Source organism: Talpa europaea (genome assembly GCF_964194135.1).
Source record: "Talpa europaea genome assembly, chromosome: 9".
Taxonomy (NCBI): domain Eukaryota; kingdom Metazoa; phylum Chordata; class Mammalia; order Eulipotyphla; family Talpidae; genus Talpa; species Talpa europaea.
In genome coordinates, this window is record NC_140076.1 from 111,879,995 (window position 1) to 111,903,460 (window position 23,466).

Consider the following 23,466-nt stretch of genomic DNA (forward strand, 5'->3'; position numbering starts at 1 on the left):
CCTTTACAGATCCCAGCACTTTCAGTATCTTAAACTAGACCAGCAGCTCCCCAATGGCAAGGACCACATACTTTAGCAATAATAATGCCTCACTTTCACAGAGGGCTGGGGCTGGTCCTACGCAACACCTGTCTCACTCCGTCTTCCTAATTTCTGGTCACACTCTTCCACCCCAGGGTCCCTGCTGGTGTGGGTCCTCCAGAGAGGGTGCTCAGGAGATACTTCCTACCTGGTAGGGGTGGAAGTTCAGAGCACTTTCTCCACTACCCCCCAACTCCCAGGCACCAAGCTTAGCCCGTTCCCAGCAGACCAGGCCTCTCACTGTTAGTGAAACCTGTCAGATGAGCATTCCAGAGCCTCCCCACCCTCGAGGACTAAATGGCTCTCACTTATCAGGAAATGAGTCTTCTTCTCCCCACCCCTCTCTTTTCAACTCTTAATTTCATTTTCTAGTTCTATGATTAAGTCTTCAATTTCTTTTTCATTAGTAATCCCTTGTTTAACTTCAATAGGGGACTCCGCACCTGGAAGTCTAACAGAGACTATTTTAATGAACATGATTAATAGAGTTGAAATGTTGTCATGAATCACACAGCCTTTCCCCGCCACACTGCTGAAGTAGTGTGGGGTCATCTGGAGTCTTCTCTGTGTGTGTGTGTGTGTGTGTGTTGGTGGAGGTGACAGGGTCAATACACCAAGTCTGGGTGGCTCTTAAAACACTCAGAAAATTCACTTATGGGAACCTTTTAACATTTCCATTCTTAACTTTAAATAATAAGATGATTTGGTGATCTCAGCAGTGTCTGGGAAGAAAGTGAGGACCCTCCTGGTGTTTTCTGGGGTGGTGCCTAGAGCCAGACAAAATGACTGGCCACTGTGACCAGAGTCAGAGGGACTGTGATCTGGGGAAGGAAAGCACGCAGGGTGTGGGGCAGAGCCGCTGAGAGTGAGTCTTCCTGCCCCAGGCCAGCAGGTAGACTAACCCATGTGAGAACAATGGATTGGGGCAAAGCCATACCTGGACGGGTTAGTCACTCTGACAAATAAATAGCTTTCTGAATAAAAGCATCATCAGAGTCCAAAGTCCTGAATGGACAGATTGTGCTGTCGGCTGCAGGTGCTGTTTCTTTAGTTAGAAATGTATTTTATCCTTTGGTAGTCAGGGGCCAGCGGCTGTGGAGGTGATGAACATGAGGGGTGGAGGTGATGACCACCTGGACTTATTAACTGACCCTCATTTTCCGCTACAAAAACGCCCGACTTTCACGACAGAGTCACCGGACCCCCCCAACAGGCTGCCCACTTTTGCCCTATTCCACATGCGCTGCCTGGCCTGTCTCATTTATTTTTTCCATTTCTATTACTAACCACTGTTCTTTCCATGATTATAACATGTACTATTAATTTAATAACACCTGGGGCAGGGAGGGCAGGGAGAAGAATCTGTCAAATACACAACATTCACTGTAAGTGCGGCCTACCTCACGACTAAAGACCTGCCGATCCTCCAAGATTCTTTCCGCAGTCACCCCCTCTGGCTTTTTTCTGATAACCTCACCCAAGCCTGAGCACTCCCTGTGTCCACACTGCACCTTGTCCCTGGCCCTACCCTGCTCAGCCATGACGCCCAGGTTGGAAGTGCCTCAAAGGCAGGACCTGCCTCACCTATCACTGGACTTGCCGGGTCTGGCCCCACTTCCTGGCCTTCATTCATTCTGTGAATGTTTATTGAAGACCTACTGTGTGCCAGACACACCTTTGGACTTGTACTTACTTGTTAAAGGACTTTTAGGAAACATGGACTTGCAGTGACTGGAGAACACAAAATGAGAAGGGGACAGAATCTCTGGGCCTTTTATTACTCGAGATGGAGCGACACGTCCGCTGTGCTATCTCAGTTGGCTCTGCGATGAACACCGTAGATTAACCATTTATTTCAGAGAGTTTGGAGGCGGGGAAAATCCAGGACCAAGGTGCTGGCCTTCTCAGTCCCTGCCCACCCCTGGCGGGAGTTCTCTTTCAGGTTTGTAGACAGCTGCTTTCTTGTTGGATCCTCATTGGGCAGAGAGAGCTACCTGCTGTCTCTTCTTACAAGGACACTGTAGGGTAAGGAAAATGTCAGGCTTTTCTGCCCTTCCGCCATCAGGATAGATGATGGATCCTTGTCCTGAATGCATGCCTGATGGCGGGCACCTGGAATAGGGTGTGGGCATAGGTAGATGGGATTCAGCTGAGCTAAGACTGTGCTTTTTAAGGGCGGCGTCATGGGGGGACGCCAGCAGCAGCAGCAGCAGAAGCAGCAGTAGAAGCCGAAGCAGAGGCCGAAAGAGAGGCCGAGAAGCAGCAGAACGAATGCTAGAGAGCCCAGATAGAGTGAAGACTTGCTGGGGGCTGGGAGGCTGGTAGGCCCCCCAGCCAGCCCCCCAGCCAGCACCCCTGCCTGCCATATGCCTGGTGAACCCCAAATAAAAAACCTGCAAACTACTGAGGACTCTGACTCCTCCTTTACCCGGTCTGCATGGGATCAGAAAACCTGCACTGTGCCCGTTCCTGCCCTTACAGATACTAATTCCATTCGGGGAGGGTCCCATCCTCAGGATCTAATTATCACTCCCCAAAGTCCCACCTCCAGGTACCATTGGGAGGTAAGGTTTCAACATGTGAATTGGAGGTGATGGGACACAAACAGTCAGTCCAGTGCCAAAATGTATGGGTCAGGCGTTAGGTGCTGAGGGTAAAGAAAGAGAAAAATCTGGATGTGCTGCAATCTGAGGTGCAATCGGGAGAAATCAGATCTTACTCTTCTCTAGTCCCAGCATCTTCCAAGGCCTAACATCCAACTTGCATTCAAGGTTAATGGAATTAAATAGAAAAAATTCCCGGAGAAATTCTAGGGAAGAGGTGGAATGAGAAGCAGAAACGAATTCCAGGGTAGATGAACAGCACGGAGAAATGCTTGGTGGCGACGTTGAATTAAAAAATAGTTTCCCATAATCTTACACTATCATCACACCATTCTGATGTGTACAATTCCGTGGCATTAACTACATTCACGTGATTGCACCACCACTGACAAGTTTTTAAGTCTCTTCCAGAAAGATTCCAACCTGGCTGCTCCCACTTTTGTTAGTGGAAATAACAAAAGATGCAACAGAACTAAGGCCGTGTTCCTGCACACCCGCTCCCCGACTTGTGCAGTCTCCCCATTAACACCCGTGATTTATTTTGCACATATCAATGACAGGCCCTAGTGATGGGGTGGGGGGAGCCTCCAGCCGGTGCCTGTACGTTTGAATCATCCTTGTGAAGTTTTATACAATGAACACAGCCCCCGCCCCCATAAGGGTCTTTTGTATTCCACTCAAAAACACAAAAAACCAACTGTGGGGAAAGGGAGTCTTTATTAGCAACCAGTTGTGTCCACTTAAAGCAAGAAATATAAGTCTTAAGAGCACATTCCATAGGAAGGGCTGTAGCTATAAATACCCTCTCCCCACGGGCGCTCGAATCGGTGCCACCGCCAGCCCTGGGAGGGTCGGAGCCGGCCAGGGAAGGCCGGGCCGGCCCAGGGTGAGCAGAACCTGGACACCAGGTTCGGATCCTGCCACCTCGCCACGCATTCTCGAGCAAGTCACCTAAACACTCCAGGCCTCTGCTCCACCCGGAGCTTGGACTCCGGCCTTTAAAGCCCCTTCCTTTCCTCCAGCCCTGTCCGCCTGGTGTCCAGCAAGGCCCGGCGGCGGGCAGGCGGGGTCCCCAGGTGGGCACGAGTGGATGGACCAGGGCCCAGCGGACACACGTGGGCGAAGCCGCGCGGGGGCCGGCGGGGTGTCCGGGGACGCGGCTGCACCCGGGGGGGCTCTCCAGACCCGCCTTGCCAAGCCCAACTTTTAAAGGTCGGCGGAAAGTTTGCCACGGGGTGGGGGCCCGCGGGGGCGCAGGGGGGGCTCGGCCGCCGCCTCCCCTTTAAGCGGGTGGCCCCGGCGCGTCCTCCGTTACCTGGAGCGGGGAGGGGCTTGGGAAAGTTTGTGTTTGTTGCTGGCAGAGCGCCGGATGGGAGGCGCGGGCGGGCGGGCGGGCGCTGCGGCTCTTCCCTTTTGCTTTCGGGAGGCGGCCGGGCTGCGCGCTCGGCTCGGCGGGGCGGCTCCGCGCCCGGCTCCCGGGGCCTGGCTGGCGGCGGCGGGGCGCGCGGGGGCGGCGGCGGGCGCCGGCTGGCGAGGGGCGCACGCACGCCCGGGCGCGGGGACCTCTCGGCTCGCGCGGAGAGCGGGGCGGGCGCGCGGCCCAGGCGGGGGAGCGCCGACTCTGGAGCAGCCGGAGCTGGAGGAGGAGGAGCGGGAGGCGCTCCCGCCCGGCGAGCATGGGGCGCCTGGCGCCGAGGCCGCTGCTGCTGGCGCTGCTATCGCTGGGTGAGTGCGCGCGGGGCCGGCCGGGCGCGGGGGGCCGGCGCCCCCGGGAGATCGCGGGGCGCGGCTGCGGCGCGCGGCCTGGGGCGCCGAGGGTGCCGCGGGGACACCCGGCCCGGGCGGCTGGGCACGGCGGGGCACGGCTGGGCACGGCCGCGGGGTCGCCCGGCGGCGGGCGCGGACCCGGCCCGGGCGCGCGCGGGGTCCGGGGGCCGCTCCTCCTCCAGGCCGAGCCTCGCCCCCCACATGTGCGGGGGGAGTGGCCCCGGGCGGCTCGCCCCAGCCCGCCCTACCTGTTGGCCGTCGCGAACCCGGCTCACCTTGAACTCGCGGCCCGGAAGGTGCCCGCGGTCCCGGCCGGCGGCCCCAGCCGGGGGCGGAACGCGCGCCTGGATGCGCCCCGCCATGGCAGCCGCGGGCCGGGGCGCTCCAAGCCGGGCCCACGCCGAGTTGCCTTTCCAGGGAGGCGAGGAAACCCACCAACTTCCTTCCACGAAGGTCACCTGGCGGCCCGGAGCGCAGCGGTCAGGACCCGTGTGCCAGCCCTTCTCCGTGGCGATCGTGGCCACGGCATCTGCCCCTTTCTCCTTGCTGGAGACCGTCTGCAAGCGCCCGCCCTGCGTGTTTATACACAAAGACCTGGAGCCTTGGCTGCTTCAACTTTTCCTACCTGTTACTTTCCTCCCTGCCTGGCCCCTGCCCTTTGCCCTGCTGAAACCCTTGGCGCCTGTTGACAGTTTGGCCCCAGGGCCCTCCTCCACCCCAAGGAGTCGTTGGATCCTGGGTGGTTTATTTCCTCTCCATTTTCCATGCACCCCAGGCACGCAGACACCATCTTCGGGGTTATCTTAACGTGGTTACCAGCCATGGAGATACCTCTGTTTATTAAGTGCCCACCGAGGCCCCCCGGGGCAAACCTTTAAATCTTTCATCTTCTTGGATTTCTTTGGTTAGTGTCAACCAGGACAGAATAAATCCTGCAGCCTGACTGTGGGTTCCCGTCCAAGCCCCTAGGGAAAGGCCTTCTGAGCTCTCGCAGTGCGGGTGGATGTGGTGTCTGTCCCAGACAGGCCGCAGCTGCACACGGGGTAAATGACTGCCCTGCACTTACAGGCAGAGGGTCCCAGAGGGAGCCTGTCACCACCTCCGTGACCTGCTGGCACCAGGGCTCAACTGTCCCGGCCCCCTGGACGGCTGCTGCTCATCCCCCAGCCCTCCGGCTGCCTCTGTGTTTTCTTCCTTCACCTCTGAGGGGCTTTCTGGAACTCACTTCCTAAGAGAGCTTCCCCTACTCACATGGCTTTTAGCTGAAACCATGTGCAGGAGGCTTCCTGCCTTTCTCTGAGCATCTCTCCTAGGCCTCTGATCTGCTGCTTTTGTTCTTTCCCTCCACCCAGGGACCCTTGCCACGGCTCTGTCCTTGCACACTGCCCGTGGGAGTTCCCACCGGTGAACTGGCTAACGTGTCTGGGTCAGTTAGGGCCAGGGCCTCTGGCTGCACAGACTGTGCGCTGTGTAACTCTAGGAGCTGCTGTTCACTTTGTAGTCAGTGTCAACGGCTCCCCCTAGAGTTGTGCACTTCACAACCCTGCTTGCTTGTAAGGGGGTGGGGGAGTGAGGCAGAAGTTTGAAAAGAATTACCTTGAGTAATTATGGTTAGGAAGAAATGGAGGGGGCAAAGAGAGACCTGCAAAAGCAAAATAGAAGCCGGTAAAGCTTGGGCCTCTTGATACACTCTATCAGCGTGTCCTACCTGGGCTGGGCAGCTCATGTCCACTCCACTGGAATTTCTCTTGTGTCAATAGCCAAGACCTTTTCCCCTAACAGTTCCATGAACTTGGTGTTGACCTGGTTGCTCGCGCCCGCAGAATCTGGAGTGGCTTCCCTCTACTGTACTGATTCCTGAAACTTAAGATGCTGATCGGCAAGGTGATCTTTCCTCTTGTGTTGCAGTCTGGCATCATCTCGCTGCCACTGCTGTCTTGACCTCCACATTTGCACTGACCCTCCATTTGGTGGCTCCCCGCCCCACCCAACACACACACACTCGACCTTCTTCCTGCCCTTCCTGGTTGTATGACTTCTACCTTGGATCATTCCCCATGCAAGTAACCTCTGACATCTTCCTGGCTGGCCTTTTCTCCCAGCCTTGCTTCTTAGTTCATCCTTTTCCTAAAGGATCATTCTTGGGAGTTCCACCTTTGTTGGTTCTTTGTGATTTTCTTCCAGAAATAGTCTGGCCCTTAAGTGCTCTCTACTCTGGATGTCTCTGATTCAGACACTCCATTCCCAGGACCTTGTTTCTGTCCTTTACTTAGAAACTATATCAACCTTTGACTTCCCATTTTCCATCGCCTTGGGATGCCCCTCCTGTTTCTCTCCCCTTGCCTGTGTATTTCCTTTCCCCCCAAAACTCACTTTGTCCATGAAGCTTTCCTAGCTATGTCAACCTGTCACCATCGCGTCAGAACCCACTCAGCTTCATACTCAGTGTTCACTTCTGCCTACGTCTGACCAGTCTTGTCCGCTCAAAACATTATTCCTTAAATTCCCATGAGAGTCCACGAAGTCTCCCAGATCGGTGCTTCACTGAGTGGTTGGTGGGGGTGGATGGACAGATGATAAAACAACTAACCACGCGACAGAATGAAATACCTGACATAGAAACCAAGTGTTGTTAGGAAGCAAAAAGAGAATGATTCATTTTGACTTGGGATTGGGGTTGATTTTGCTGAAGATGTGACATTTGAGCTGAGCCTTGAGGATAATTATAATATTGAGAGAAAGAATGGAAAGCGTTTCAGGCTCTGGGGAAGGCAGCAAGTGTGGATGAGTTGAAAGGACATGGCTCATTCAGAAATGGCGTGTGAGTGCCGTGTGACTGGAGGTGGGAGGAGGAGGATCTAACCGGAGAGCAAGCTAGAAAGGTAGGCCTGGGGTGGTCCTGAAGGTTTTTCCCATTGTGCTGAGGGGTCTGGACTGTAGGTTTGTTGGTCTGTGGGTTGCCACTAGGCAGCCTGTGCTTCTCCATCACCACCAGTATTTATCTCATTGTATCTTTTTTTTTTTTTTTAAATCTCATTGTATCTTACTGTCTGTTCCTGGTCTAAATCCTACCCCTGATTATGGGACCGTGTTGGCCTTACCTGCAAACATGTTCCTATTACTAAGAGAGTGCCTGGCAAGAGTAGGTATGTGATAAATATTGAGGAAATATATGTTTATACCTTTTATCTCTGGATAGCGGGTAGTCATCAGAAATTCAGAGGGAGGATTAACACAGCACAGCCGTGTGCTTGAGAAGGTGAGCCCCATGGGTGTGAATCATGCATTAGAGACTGGAAGGTAGAGGACCATGGTGATGGTGATATTCTCTTAATTTCAGTCTTTTTAGAAAAAAAATAGGAAGAGTTCTAAAGCAACAAAAGCATTTCAATCTGTATCTTACAATGTATTAATCGGAAGGAAAGGTGAAACGACACTACAAATAGCCCGAAGCAAAGCAGTTTGAACAGTGGAAGTGTCTTTCCTAATAGTCCCGAGAGGATGAAAAGTTTGGGTGGGGTCTCTCCACACAGCTGCTCTGGCCCCCAGGCTGCCGTCTCCTCGCTGTCCTCAACACACAGTTTCTCAGATCACTTTGTTGGCATCTTCATCTTTCTGGTCCTATAAGAGGAGAGAGAGGGTGGAGGATGCAAGGTTGCTTCTCAGCCGAGCTTGGAAGCAGCTCGAGGCATCTCTGCACAAGCACCATTGGCTGGAAAGTCATCTGCTAGCTGCAAGGGATGCTGGGAGTGGAGGGTGTCCTGGCAGCCATGTGCCCACTTCATGGGGGCAAGGAAGACCGAGCTGGCAGTCTCTGTGCCAGTCAGAGACTACAAGGTAAAAAGAAGCACGTGCCCTCGACACCCCCCACCACTGCCGGAGCACAGCCACTCGTGTAATGTACGCGTATCCGTGTGCGGAATATTTTCTTCTTTTATAGCCACTCGCAGCCCCTTGCACCTAAACAGGCACAGAGTGATAGTAGCTATTCATAGTGTGCACACCAGGCATTGGGTGCTTCTGTGTGTTCTCTTACTTAATACTCACAAGGGCACTTTGAGAGAGGCACCGTTGTTCCATACTACAATTGGGGAGACTGTGCCCCACATCACAGGGGCATGGGGCGCAGGCTCATCCTGGCACTGCTGAGAAGTGGGCCACAGAAGCCAGCCTCGCCGGGCCCTGCTTGAGAGCATGTTCTGAAAAGGATGATCCCAGTTTGAAAGCTCCAACGTGGTTAAAAGTAGGAGGGCCTGGTGCAGCTCAGGCCCAAGTCCTGGCAGGTCACCTGGGCTGCTCTGGGGAAGCGACCTGGGAAACTGGCTTCTTCCAGAAAACAGGGCGGGCGGGGGCGGGCTGCAGGAGGAAGCCTGCGAATCCATCCAGCTTAACGGGCTTTGAAGTGCCCTGGCCTTCAGAGATTCCTTGGCACTCATTTTAGCCTTGTTAACAGAATTCCTGTATCTGCCAAGCTGATTAATGCCTGCCCTGGCTATAATTATTCTTATTAGCCTGCTGAATAGGAACTGGAGTTGTCAGTGATCGTCCTTACAAGGCAGCCGGGCTAGTCGGCATTTATATGGCTGTTTTGTTTCTGTGTGGAGCTGCGGAGCTCGATTTTGACCCCTTAGATTGAATGTGCATTTTCCTCTGGGAGCTGGGCCTGGCAGGTAAATCAGGTGTGTGCTTGTCAGGTGTGTGCTTATCTGCAGTGCCGGGCCGGGTCTCACCTGATCACATGAAGTTGGGGGAAGCTGTCCTGGGGGTCCATCCCGTTGGATTCATTCATTGTCCTGGTGTCTTAAAGGCCATGCGACTCTCTGCTTTGTGGAAAATAACTTGGACTGGCAAAAAATTCTAAGTAATTTATCTTGTGGAAAAGGCGAAGTGCTGCAGTTGGCACGGTCGGTGGCTTTTGAGATCCTGGAATATTTTTCCCCGCGCCAACTGTATTCTTTGCGAAGCATCAGAATTAGACCCGCGAGTTACCCCGTGGCGATCCGGCGGTGTGATTTCCAGGAGAGGAGCGATAATGGCCCCGTGTACACGTTTGTGTTCTTCGAATGCTGATTTCTCCACAATATGCCCGAAGTGTTTGTGCTAGATTACGGAGTCGCTAAGCAGCATGATTCAAGTTTAAGTATGATGTTCGGGGACCTTAATTGCATCCTGCTTCGCACCTTTATAAGCAGCTGGAACCTGAAAGCATTTACATCACTCAGGATATTTCAGGGGGATGGAGAAACGCTGCTTGGCTGTGTTGCTCTGTCTAGGATGAATTTGGTTGAGACTCCTGAGCTACAGAATCGTGCTCACAGGTTCGGAGAGGGTCCACCTTGAATTCCTAATGAAATAGAGCAGTCTGCACACAGATGGGTCACTTCCAAGACCTTAAAAATGACACAATGTCCTGCTCATGGCTCCTCCTGGTTCTTATTTAGAGCTGGACTGGACCAGAACTTCCCAGCTCATGGCCCTGGCAAGGGACTCACCTGGGTTTCAGGTGTGTCGCATTGATGCCCTCAGTCCCCAGAGCTTGCAGTGGGAGCCCCCTGCAATCTAGGATCCCCTGTGAGCCACATAAATGTTCAAACTGCATGTGCTGTGATTTGACCTGGGGAAACCCAGCTCTTTAGGAAATGCATGCAGCGAGGAGGCAGCAGCAGGAGGGAGAGCTCTAGCAGTATCAAGGGCATGACACAAGAATGGGGGTAGGATGGGGGGACTTGTTGGAAACCAAGCAGAGATGCAGGTGAATAGACTTGTTAAAATGGGACTGGCCGGATGCTCCCCGAAAGTCGGAGAGGTGAATACAAAGAGAAGCCTTAGGTTTGGAAACTGAGGTTGCATCCATGAGTAGGGAAAGAGGAGGGGGAATTGCAGGCATTAAGGAGGGAGGCAGAGACTATAACCCACCTGTTTAAGTGGTCCAGAGTGGAAGAGCAGGTGAAGGGAGGAGGTGGGGCCCAGCTGACTCAACTTGGCCAGGGGACTCCAACTTGGCCATCTGGGAGACTCCCGGAAAGAAGTAGGCAGGGTTGATCGCTGGCCAGCGACCCCAGACAAGGTGGGACAGTGGGGCGGATAGCGCTCTGGCCCTGGAGATGGGTGTGAAGCCTTCTCCTGGAAGGAGGGAGAGAAGGTAGCTGGGGGCAGGGGAACGTGGAGGGGCAGTGTGGTGTGGGGAGCAGGGTATCTGCAGCACTGTCAGCCGTCCCGGACACGCCAGTGAGAGGTTATCATGTTCCCTCTCTCTGTCTGCACACATTTCCCATGTCCTCTGGAAGCACCTGCTGTTGGTTGGTGGGATCAGCCTCCATCTCTGAGAGCTGCTGTCACATAGACTCTCCAGCACGGGGACCTTACAGCCACAGTATAACCCTGCTTCCCCCATCTTCATCAGCGCAGAAGATTTCAGTAATTTGCATTCTACATAAACTCTTCCAGGTGTGTTTCCACTAGTGGAGGCGACTGGCCTGATCTCATGATTTTATCCAGTTCAGCAGCCTGGGAGGAAGGGAGGACATGGTGTGGCGCTCCGTGGATGAGGGTGGAGGGGTGAAGGACTCTTCCGGGAGCTGTGTTCGCATCACAGAGAAGATGCCAACAGTGCAGGCCAGACAGGTGGGTGAGCGAGGCTGGAAGGCTGGTGAATTGCAGAAGGTTTGAGGGACAGAGGCTGTGATGAGAGTGGAGAAGCAGATTCAGAGACACAGGGAGTGGGTGAGCCAGGCAGGCAGGAGGTGAGGATCAAGAGCACTAACTTTTGAGTCCAGGGTCTGGTAAGTGGAAATCCGGAGGGGATTAGGCAGGGCAAGCAGTAATTAATAAACACTTGTCCAGAGTTTTCGCCTCTCATGTCATTTCATCCACTTCCTGCCTAGTTTCTGACTGGGTTGAACCTGAATGAAATAGGGGATGATGATGTGACTGTAGAAGCATTAGCCCCAGATGGTGTAGGGGACAGGTGGTACCTGTGACTGGGATGGGTTAGGGTTTAGGGAGCAGCGGTGCTGGAGAGAAGCCAATGTGAGAATTATATCCTCCCAAAGAAATCCCTCCTGCTCTTTTTTTAAAAAACAAAGATTTATTTATGTATGCATACAAGAACTGGGGTACAGGCTGGAGGTGTGGGGGTGAGAAGATTCACCAGAATAGAGTGGGGAACAGAACAGGCAGATCTACTGAAATACACTGCTGAGGGGGGCAGCGGGGAGACAGGAGAGGTCTGCTGAGCCATGAGGATCAGCTCCCTGGCTGGGGCTCGAACTTGTGCTGCAGTGGCTGCAGATACCTTCACAGTGTTTTGACTTAACCCCTTGAGCCACCAGGGAGGCCCTTCTGTTTTTTTAATAGCACTTACTGTGCTGGGCACTGCCCTGCCCATGCAGTAACTCACTTGATAGACTCATGACCTGATGAGGCAGCTGCTGCCATTACCCTCCTGCCATAGATGAAGAAACTGAGTCACAGAGGGGTGTAATGACTTGCTCAAGGTCACACAGTAAATGCAGAGCTAGCTGCAGGGTTTGGGCTCTGCCTCCTTCAGTCCAGATGTTCAGAGGCAAACATGTTTGAAAAACATAGAAAGGAATAAGTACAATTAACCAAATATGGTAACATTTGTTTCCTTGTCTTTGAATGTGGGTGGCTTTGATTCTGGCCCTTGATCCTAGCTTTGCGACCTTGGACAAGTTGCTGAATAGCACTTAGCGAGTCTGTGAGTAGGGGAAGGCACAAGCTGATCCCGAAGGCCCCCCTTTATCTCCAGGATTCTTTGAGTCCACGCTGACCCCTGCTGTTGGCCATATGGCACTTGGTTGGCCCGGCTGCCCTGGCTCCATGCCCATCTTCCCTGCACACCTCCCATCTGCAGCCTGAGATCTTATCTCCCACCTGCCTGGCCCCTCTCCAGGATGGCCAATGGTGCCTTGGAGAGCTCAGAAAATTGTTTGCTGTTCTCGCACTGTTTCAACAACTACTTCTTCCTTCTAGCCCCTGTCCTGTGCTGTGGCACTGGGTGTCTTTTCCTGAGGTCCACTAGGTAACAGCAGTGTCCTGTCTCCAGGCTGTGTTTTTAGGTGGACTTTGGAAAACAGTCACAAAACAGTAAAACCAAGAAGGTGTTTCTAGGTGGCTGCCTCTTTGTTATGACTGATTTTGTTTTCACAAATTTTGTTAAGGAATCAGCCAGGAGTGAGTTGGGACTAAGTGACCAAGTCCTGGCCCCAGGACTGGTGTTTTCTTCTGCCTTCAGTGGTCCAGGGAAGAGCTGGGTAGTCGGTGCTGATGCCCAGACTTTCCTTCTGCTACTACCCCGCAGGCCGCAGTGAGGAGGACACAGACATCTTTACCCGTTTCCAAGGTGTAGGCACTAAGGCTCTCCCACCATCCTAAGGGGTAGGAGGGTTGAAATTCAGACATCTCTGACTATGAGCCTTGGCGGAGACATGGGATCTAGTTTGGGGTGGCTCTTTGTTTTCATCTTCCTAGTCTAAAAGAGGGAAAAGTTCACAGTGATGATCAATGTGGTGCCCACTGAAAGGACACAACCTGCAAAACCTCCACATTGTTGGGGGGCCGGGGCCTCTCCGACCAACATCCTTGCTGCCTGCTGGCTGCTGCTGACCTCACAGTTTTCTCTGCTTGTCTTGGAGACAAAAGTGTTTGAGGCTTATGAAGAACCCTCTAGCAGGGAAGTCTCGTCTGTATTCGAATGGCTTGCTGTCCTGTGCTGTTCTGGAGGTGAAGGGCTGGGGAGCGCTTTGTAAATGCTCTGCCCTCTCGGGGGGCCTGAGAACAGAGGATTAGCTGCTGTGGGGTCTGTCCAGTTTGCTGCTGCTTTGCTTTCATATTGCAGAGAGGACTTAACACAACCAAACCAAACCACTTTTGGCACGGCTATTCATTTCTCCATTTTCTGAACGCTGGCACATCCAAATGTTTTCTCATTTATTAGAAGACATTATAGTCCATCATTTTGATGGAGAAATCCATACAGTAAACTTCAAGTTCAGACCCCAATGCTTAGCTCTGAGCCTGGCTCCTGGTCTCGTTGTTCAGGCTGTACCTGGTTGCGAGGACACCTCTTGTGTCCAAGTCTTACTCTCCTCTGCACTACAAGACACCCCTCCCTTTCCTTGTTGTTTAGCACTTCAGCAGCAATTAGGGAAAATTTACCAGGTTTCTGACACTGTGGAATAGTACAAAGGAATTGCGAAGTGGCTTCTGAAATGGAAACTGAGCCAGTTGTAATTGAACAGCAGAAGGGATCTTAGGTGCTTTTAAAACACCTGAGTGGATGTGTTACTAGGAAGCTGTATGTGTGGGGGGCGGGGGGGTGCTGTGGAGTTATGGGGTTAAAACTGAAACCAGGAGCTGTGAGTGTGAGCAGACTCTGCATGGCAGGTGGAACTGGAAAGTGGTCTGAGCCAGGAGCAGGAAAAGCATTTCAGGTATGAAAATGATCTGAGTGCTTTTACAAAGGTGGGCGGACATCAGTGTGCAGGTGAATGTCTCCTGCGGGGATTAGCTGACACCCTGGAACAGTCAGCGAGACCTTTGGGGATGTGGCTTGCGAACTGTGGGGAGGGGAGGCTGGCAGAGTGGAGGAATGTGAGCAAAGTCACCCTGGAAGGTGTTGGCAGCATCTTCAGTGCCCACAGAGCAGCTAAGAGCCCACATGCTGGAGGCTGGTGAGGTCTGCTGGGGCTTGCAGGAAGCCGGCCTGCTAAATTAAGGTGATATGTCAGGCCATAATCCTATTTTGAGTTGCTTCTTACAAGGAAAATGGCTCACAAAACAATTACTGATGTTCCCCTTAGGTAGTTTATCAGAACATTTCTTCAAAGGACTATCACCTGATAAGGGACTCAGATATGTCTTAGAGGAAGGATGGTGCATTTTAGGTGGTTTTCTATGGAAACGAGGTTTGTGCAATCACAAGGCCTATTCATCAGAGTTCCATTTTAATAGCAATTTATCCCACAAACAAGTTTCATCGGAAACTTCAGTATGAGTCCCAGAAACCTTAGTGTCGTGCCTGACTTGGGCATAACTAGGGAAGCTACCTCTGTTACCCCAGGACTGTGGGGTCCCCTCTGGGATCACCTGTAGGCCTGTTGGGAGTTCTCATCCAGCTGGGTGTGAGTTTGAGCCTCAGAAAAAAGCTACAATAATGGAAGCTCTGTGTTCTGTTTGGTCCAGTGAGTTCATTGAAGGTATTTGGGCCTCAAAACAAAGAAGTAGGAAAACAGCACATGCCAAAGTTTTGTGTTTTTTTTTAAAGATTTATTTATTTATGCATGCAAGAGCTGGGGTGCAGGCCAGAGGTGTGGAAGGATGAGAGGATTCACCAGAGACAGAGTGGGGAGCAGAACGGGGGGATCTACTGAAAGACACTGCTGAGGGGAGCAGCAGGGAGACAGGAGAGGTCCGCTGTGCCATGTGGGTAGCTCCCTGGCTGGGGATTGAACTAGTGTTGCAGTGGCTGCAGATAGCTTCACAGTGCTGTGCTTAAGCCCTTGCACGGCCAGGGAGGCCCATGCTGAAGTTTTGATGGCTCCTTGAAGATTGCCCCTCCCTCCACGCTTCAAGAAACATCTATATGGCCTGGTACCATGCCCCGCATGTGTGTGCTTACTGTTCTGGAGTTTTTGCCTTGGTTTGATGCCTTGGAGCGCAAGTCAAGTCTCCCTTCCCTGGAGAGAGGAGGACATGTTCTGACCCGGCCAGGCGGACTGCGGCAGAGCCTGTGTCCTGGGCTCTCGTCCAGCTGTGTTACTCTGGAGTCAGCCATCGATTTATAATCATCTGTATTAGGGCGAGAGTCTCTCTGCCCCAGTCCGGACTAGAAGCTCCATGAAGGCGGGGCCAGGCCTGTTTTTGTTTAAATCAGTGTGTAAAGAGTCAGGTCTTTGAATCATTATCTTATGCATTTAGAAGACACCTCATGTAGATCTCATAAATACATACATATGTAATACACAGCACGTATGATGTGTGCAGTGTGTATGTAAAATACCCTTATAAATCTGTGCTGTGGATCTGAAGTCATCAAGGGGGCCAGATTGGCCTCTGTGTCCCTACCACCTTTTGAATTTTTATGTATTTATTTTTTAAAGATTTATTTATTTATGCATACAAGAGCTGGGGTACAGGCCAGAGGCACGGGTGGTGGGGGGGTGAGATGATTCATCAGAGATAGAGCAGGGAGCAGAACAGGCAGACTGACTGAAATGCACTGCTGAGGGGAGCAGCGGGCGGCAGGAGAGGTCTGCTGTGCCATGTGGGTTTCCCCCGGCCGGCTGGGGATGGAACTCATGCTGCAGAGGCTGCGGCTTGCTTCATAGTGCGGTGCTTAACCTCTCGCATCACCAGGGAGGCCCCTTACCACCTTTTGTAGGTGGCCCTCCTGTGTGTTTTGGCCACTACCACAGTTTCTGAAAGAACTGCACGGTGGGTTTTATTTCTAAAAGAGGAGCATGTGGGGCTAGGGGGTAGAAGAAAGTGGAGCCTGCACATGCAAGAGAAGGGGCAGAACGTCTCCTTTCTTCTTCCTCTTGTGATTTTCTCTGTCTTTCTTCTGGCAGCGGGTGTGGACGGCCATTGAATCATGGGTTCTCACTATTGTGTCCCCGCTCCCTCCACCCCTTCCTCCCTTTGTGAGGTTGACACACCCGCTCCCATCCCAAGCTGGCATCCGCGCCTTCCTGCTCTTCGTCTTGGTGGCCCACAGCGTGGAGACGCGGACGTCCTCAGCTCCAGTGCGTGCTCCGAGCGCCCGAGGCTTTGTGAGTCCAAACCACAGAGTGTCTCCTTGGCGTCGCCGTCCTAGCAAGGGCCCCGCTCTGGCCTCGCCCGAGAACACGTGCCCCGTCTCCCTGCCTGCCCGCTTCGCAACCACCAGTTAGCTCTGCCTCATGCCAGGCGTTCCTCTAGTTCTGGGCACACAAGGACGTAGGCGCAGCTTGATGCTCACAGCTGCCAGTCTGCACGTGGAGGTGTGACCACGCACAGGAAGAGGGTGGCCCGGGATTCAGAGACAAAGAAATGCAGAAAGTCTAGAGGAAAGGGGAAAGCATTCTGGGCAAAAATGCTCTTGCGGGGAAGGGAAGACTCCAGACACAATCCTCTGTCCCTGCCTGGACCCCTGGCTGTGCCTCGTCTCCCCACACGTGCATGTTTTAGGTTTAGGGTGGAGAGACCACGTGGGGACCCTGGGGCTTTTGTAAGGATTCAAACCTTCCACGGAATGGGTTTGTCCTGCCCCAAAGAAGAATGATGACTGAACTGATGTGGCAAAAGTCAGGCTTTGGAATAGGCCGTGTCACTTCCTGGGTGCTGAGAACGGCCCCCTCCACTGCGGCTGTGCATGAAGGGGTCTCCAGGCACGTGCGTAGCATGCTCCATGATGGCTTAGTAAAGCACGCAGATGAGAATTCACTGGTGAGCAACCACTTCTGAGATCCAGGAGATGAAGTAACACCTCGGTGATGACCTGAAGATCAATTCCAGCTGTAGAGTCCCAGCCTGCAGACACCCTTGGAGGGGGGTGCGGGGAGGAGATGGGGTCATTACTCACCAGGTGTGTTGCTAGGCTGGGTGGGGGGAGCTGGGAGCTGCCCATCAAGGGCTCACAGCCCAGTGACGGCAGCAGACAGCCAAATAAACTTGGGGTACATACGGTGGTCAAGCCAGTTGGCCCCTCAGCAGAGACATCCTAAACTGCCTAGGAGGGGCTGGACTGATCGGGGGGAGGATCAGAAAAGACCTCGCCCAGGTAGGCTTGTCTGAGCTCATTGAATCCTGATGACCAGTTGGTTTTTGTCTGGCAGAGAAGGGGTGGGTTGCTTCCAGCAGAAGGATAAGTATGGGTAAAAAGTGTACCTGTTTATAAGTGTGCACTGGCCTTAATGAAGAAAGGTTTGCGCGTGTGTGGCTGCTGGAGAGGGACGCTAAGGTGAAGGGTCTTTGGAGGGCAGGGGTTGGGGCTGGAGGCAAAGGCATAATTGGGAAGAGCCATGAATGTCACCTGGAGGGGTTAGTGAGCCTGATGCTATAGATGAATTTGTCTGTTTTTCTGGTTCTGCCTTCCCTAGAATGTTCCACGTCCCTGGTGTCCTGTGTTTACTTGACATCTTGAAAGATGCTCATAATGGGGAGAGCTCATCTCTTAGCATTTCTACGAAGGTCACAGTGTCTCAGCCTCCTGCACTCTGACTCAGGCAAGGTATTGGCTCCTCAGCTTGGCTGATGACGTGTTTTGCACACAGTAGGTGTGCAGTGACGATCTCCCAGTGGAGCAATGAAGCATCACACTGATGGAGCATAAAGCATTTTTCTTAAAGGGCCCATGAATCTAGAATCTGTCAATTCCTTGCAGGCCAAACTACCACACTGTACTCAGCGTGGCAGCTCTGGAGGCTGGGCCTGGGTCTTCGGTGTTGAGGGCTTGCTTGCATAAGCCCTATTTGGGCAGGGAGTGAACAAGGCAAGGGAAGAACAGAAAATGGGCATGAGAAAAAGGACAACAGAGAGAGACAGGAGAGAGCCGCCCCGGGGTGAGGAGTCGGCAATTATCTCAGGTGCCACTGTGCCCACAGAGTTTAAACCGAATATAAATCCCCATCTCGTTACACTGGAGGCTAAAAGGAGGGCCAGGTGTTCATGCAGAACTTGGCAGGCTACGTCGGCCAGTTTGAACATGGAGAGGGTTGAAGATGGCTGAGCAGCGAGAGATACTGGGCACCGCTTGGTGCTCGAGCAGCTGTTAAATTTATAGAGCGCTCTAAAATAATCCTTGTGCATAGATTTTTGCTTCAACCGTTTCTATCTCTGGCCCTTGGACAGAGAATTGTTTGCCTCATTTCTGGTTTACTGAGTTATTTTGGTTACTGATCAGTGCACACCGCCTTGGAGCGGGGGTTGCATTTTGTTATTTTCGTCGGGTTCGCCTCACTTCTTGGAACCCCAGTTTCCTTAGTGAATCCTCTCAAGGTCACGTGAGCGGGGTTTGCAAACCATGCAGCGGTGCTATAAATGTGAGGCACTTTCGGTCAATTACTGGGTCCTTGTGGGCAAAGCCATCGCTCGGGGTTTGGTGACGTGTCTCAGAGAGGCTTCCACAGGAAGCAGCGCCACTATAAATATTATGGAGCCGGACATTTATTAGAAGAATTAGACTTTACACAGTTGTGGGAGGAGCTGGCAAGTGAAGGCCTGAGAAGGGCACTTGGAGCGTTGGGAGAACCACCCGCCAGGGGTGATGATTTGGACTCTGGGTGCCAGACTGCGTGGTACTGGAGGGGGGCGGCAGACGTGGTGCCTGTGGAGATTCATGTCTTTTCTTAGCTGCCACCTCTGAGTTTGCAGCCAAGTGTCTAGTGGTCTCTGGCCAGGAAGGCCTGCAGCCCGGAAGAAACCGGGGGCAGAAGAGTGAGTGTGAACTGGGTCCGCTGACACCTGTGCTTCTGCGCTCACTGTCGTCATGACCCCCAGGCTTAGTGACCGCTGCTTCCCTTCACCACCCAAATCCCCGCCACTCCTACTTCTCTAATCCCTGGAACAGCCCAGGGAAGAGGATTCTGTACTATCATCAGGTGGACACAGTACAAATCCCCACAACTTAATAATGTAGAATTAAAGTTTGGGCCTGGCCCTGGCCCCCAGAGTCCCAAAGCCTGCAGAACTGGCAGCAGTGGTGTGGCTGTGTCTCCCCGTACCTCACGGTGGGCGCTTCTGCTGGGCATTGGTCCGGGTCTGGTGGTGCCTTGCAGTGTGTCCCCGGCTGCTGGTGGGCTGCACGGCCCCCGCCTTCCTTGCACTCCTGTCTGTAGTGCCGGAGGTGATGATTATCTCCGCAGCAAAAGCTAAGTCAAGTCGCACTGTCCCCAAAGGGCCTGTCATTTCCTGTGGAGTACAGTCTCCTTTCTGTCACCATGTTCGTGTTTGATCAGGGAGCATCGATTCTTATTCCTCCTCACTCCTCCGGGAAGGCTTCCAGAAGGTTTCCAGAAATGCATGAGTACAGACTGGAGTGAGAAACTGTCATGTTTGTGTTGAGAATGAGCTTAGATGCTGCACCTCTCCTGTTCACACCCTGCTCTGTAGACACACCCCACTTTCCTGGAGTTTCTGCCACCAGCCGGGCCTGCAGGACTTGGGGAGTACTGTCGATGGTCATCTGAACCCCTGGAAAATAACAGCTTTATGAGATTTAAGGGCCATACCTGGGCCTGGTCATCACTCAGAACTGGTTTTTTTTTTGTTTTTTTTTAAAGATTTATTTATTTATATACAACAATTGGGGTATAGGCCAGAGATGTGGGGGGTGAGAGGATTCACCAGAGACAGAGTAGGGAGCAGAACAGGCAGACTGACTGAAATACACTGCTGAGGGGAGCAGTGGGCGAGACAGGAGAGGTCTGCTGTGCCCTGTGGGTTTCTCCCTGGCTGGCCGGGAATCGAACTCGTGCTGCAGAGGCTGCGGATTACTTCATAGGTTGCGTCTTAACCCCTGCGCCACCAGGAGACCCTCTGTCACTGTTTTGAGGTCAATTCAGGTATTTCCCTCTGTGACCACGACCTCTCCCCTTTACGCCCTTCTGATTTCCTCGTGCCTGCTGCTCATCCTCACTGTGGTGGGTCCCCATCCTGAGACTTTTATTTTCCAGCCCACCAAGCCATGAGGTGAGGACCTCATGGGCTCCCACCAGGTCGGGTTTTCCCAGTGAGCATGTTCCGTCCTAGGACCTTCTGTCCTGTGTCTTTGCCAGGCCTCAGCTTGTATTTCAGTCATCTCCACCAAGCCCTCCCTGTCTCAGGGCCGGAGGCTCCCAGCTTGCTGGGGAGAATCTCCAGCAGCCCCCCAGCCCCCAGTGCTTAACCTCTGAAAAAAGGGCTCTTTGCCTCTGTTGAGATTCTTTGCCCCTGTCCGCGCGCTCCCTTCCCCACGTGCCCCGGGCCTGAGTGTCTGTGCTGATGACTCGCCAGTGAGACTCTCGGCTTGGGCCTCCTCTAGGCTCCAGCCTTGACTCTCCGGTGCTGGCTGCCTGCACCCCACCCGCACGCCTGGCAGCGTCTTACCTTACAGGGAGTAGAGGAGAAAGCTCGCTCAGCTAGACACGCGTTTGGGCCCCTCAGGTTCCCCCTCATCTCCGGAAATGTCTCTACCCTGCGCCCGGATGGCCACGTCACAGCCCGATCCCTCCCTCCTCCCTCGCTCTCCATTTCATTCCATGTTCAAGACCTGCCCCCCATCCGCCTGCTCCCGAGGCAGCCCCACGTCCCCCAGGGGGGTGTCCATCCCCTTTCACTTGATCTGCTGCAACTACCTCTTCATTCTGAGGTCCTGGCTTCCAAATTGGCCACAATCCATGTTTCACACAAAAAGCCTGGCTCAACCTCCCCCCCCCCCCCCCGCCCAGTTTATGGGCTCCCATTTCACCCAGAACCGACGCCCCCGCCCCCTCATCCATCACAGTCCGGGCGCGCTGATCTCTTTTCCATCCTTTGCACAGAGGAGCCTGCTCCACCTCGGCGTTCTCGCGTTTGCTGCTCTCTGCCCCAGCAGCTGGTCCCAGAGCTTCTGCGCCGCCGCCTCCTGCCTCTGGGCTGACCTCAGACGCACCCTTCTCAGAGGGCCCTCGCCTGACCCTGGGCTGAGAGCAGCTCGGCCGCCCGGGGCCATCACATCGGACACCTCCTCTCCATGCACCCACCCTCAGTCTCTCCTGCCGGGAACACGAGCTCCCCGCCAGCAGGGACCCCCGGCCATGTGGCCTCCGCGCCTAGAGGTGCCGAGAGGGCGGCTGCTGCTCCAGAGCGAGCTGCTGCGTGTCCTGTGTCTCCCCTTGCTGCTTCGGCCTCTCTCTGCTTGCACCTTTGATCATCCGCTCCTCCTGTCTGCCCCCCTGCAAGCCCCACAGCAGCGCCCCTCTGTCTCCCTGGGAGGCTGGGGTCGTGGGTTCAGCCCACCTGGACTTTTCTGAGGGTTTGAAGTTGTGCTTTTCCACCCTAAACCGAAACCAACATCAGGAGTCTGCTCTAGCTATTCCACAGGCTGCAGATGTGGGTCCCACCCAGGAGCTTGCTGCCTGCCAGGCACAAGCAGAGGAGTCTGTCCCTAGGAAAGGCTGTACCCCAACCCTTCCGTCTTTGCATTCTTGCATTTCAAGCATTTGGGCTGCTGGGATAGGACTCTTTTCTGGACTTTTTCCTGACCCCTCTCTCTCTCCCCGCTTCTCCCTCTTACATCTGCTGGTGTCTTAAATAAAAGAGTTTGTTATGACTTTGCTTTCCCCTCCCCTGCTTCTCCTACCCCTAGGCTGCCCTGTGGACTCCCACATCTCACCCTGGGTGGGCCTCTCTTCACCCCCCTACCCCACCCTCTGCATGTGGCACCACATTCATTTTGGGCTCAGGAATCTTGTGGGAGTTTCCTTTCCCACCACCTGCTGAACCTTTGAACTTGTCTAAAGCTCACGGTCTCGGCTGTGATGCCTCTCACCCCACAGGCCTATCCGTGGATCCTTCTAGCAGGAGTCTCAGAGTGCCTCTCTTTCTGGTCCAGCATTGCTCTTAGTGTTTCTCCCCTGTCATCTTTGCTCTTATTTTAATTCTTAGTGTTTCTCCCCCGTTTCTCCCCGGTCACCTTGTAGAAGGCGCTGGACTGGCTCCCAGGTGTCTGCTCAGCCTGCTCTTCGTACACTGCTCTACCTGCTCTTCAGCACACCTGGGCTGTGCCTAGCCCCTCCCTTGAACTGCGCTCACCTTGCTTCTCAGTGCCCCCGGTCTGCCCCACCCCCACCATTGTTCAGAGGCCCAGCTCAGATGTTGACACTGCAGAAAGCTTTTCACTAATCCCTTGGGTAGGCACACCCTCACTTTTGAACCCCTGGGCATTTGTTAATACCTCTCTTTGGTTACTTATGTCCTTTCTTATGTTACAATTTTCATACACACCTCATGCCTCTTAACGTGCCACGCGTCCCTTCGAGATCCAGGGACTGATTTCCTTTCTCTTTTGAATATCATCTAGCACAGGGGCTTCTTGCTCAGGTGTTGCTTGTTGAACGAGTAATAGTATCTTTTGTCTAGTGCATCTCAGGGAGGTCTTAGCTGAACCCCTTCTTTTCTTAATGATTATAAGGCCTGCTCTAGTAGAACCTTGTTTGTGTCTGGCTGGGATCTTGAAGTGCTGCCATATGTGACTTCATTATACAGTCTCCGATGGCTGTAACTTGTTTAATGTGTGCATTGCTGCATTTTCATCACTTAGGGACTGTCTGCACTAAAGCTGGCACCATCCCTTCCTGCCAGATCACTCAGCGGCAGACATGAAGAGACAAAGGTTTTTCATGTGTGAGTCAAGTGCTCCAATAAAGGCACAATGAGAATTTACAGATTCGACCTTCTGCATGTTCATTTGCAGCTCACATGTGAACCGGGAAGGTCGTGGGGAGAGGCAGAGACCCCCAGTCTCTAAAGGTCTTGTAAGGATATGGGAGGAAGGGTGAGGTGCCCTTTTGCAAACTGAAATAGCATCAGCGCTTTAGTTTCTGTGGGTCAGCTCTACCTGTATTGCTGGAATCAATAACTGCCAATACTTATCTTACAAATGGCTCAGGTTGGCAAGCAGATTGCTTCTAGGCAGCTCGGGGAGATGATAACATTTGAGCAATAATAGACACAATTGCAAAAGTCCTATGCAGATATACCGTACTCTGCAGGTCTTGATTTAGAATAATGTTGCTGATAAACCGGTGAAATAAAATCTATTTCCCATGGATATCTCAAGGGGGAGGAAAAGGGTAGGTAAATACAGTTTAGTCTTCATTAGCTTGACTCTTTCAGTGATTCCTGGTGGTTGCCAGTAGCACTTACTGAAAGAAACATTGCAGCAATAGTTTACCTTTGAGAACTTGTCTGACTTTTCCTGCTAGGCCATCCATCCATTCTACAAGGTAGAAGAAAGTTGAAGGCACTTAATTATTTTCTTGAGTACATCAAAGAC

The 23,466-nt window shown here is 53.1% G+C and overlaps 1 protein-coding gene across 1 annotated transcript in view; it reads left to right on the forward strand.

The window, feature by feature from the left end:
• Positions 1-4,360: 4,360 nt before the first annotated feature.
• PTGFRN (prostaglandin F2 receptor inhibitor) overlaps positions 4,361-23,466 on the forward strand; it is a gene marked incomplete at its 5' end in the record, with an annotated part of 64,840 nt that continues 45,734 nt past the window's right edge. Inside the window, one exon of the mRNA XM_084242977.1 lies at positions 4,361-4,409. Coding sequence (XP_084099103.1) covers positions 4,361-4,409 — 49 coding nt within the window. The remainder of the gene's footprint in view (positions 4,410-23,466) is intronic.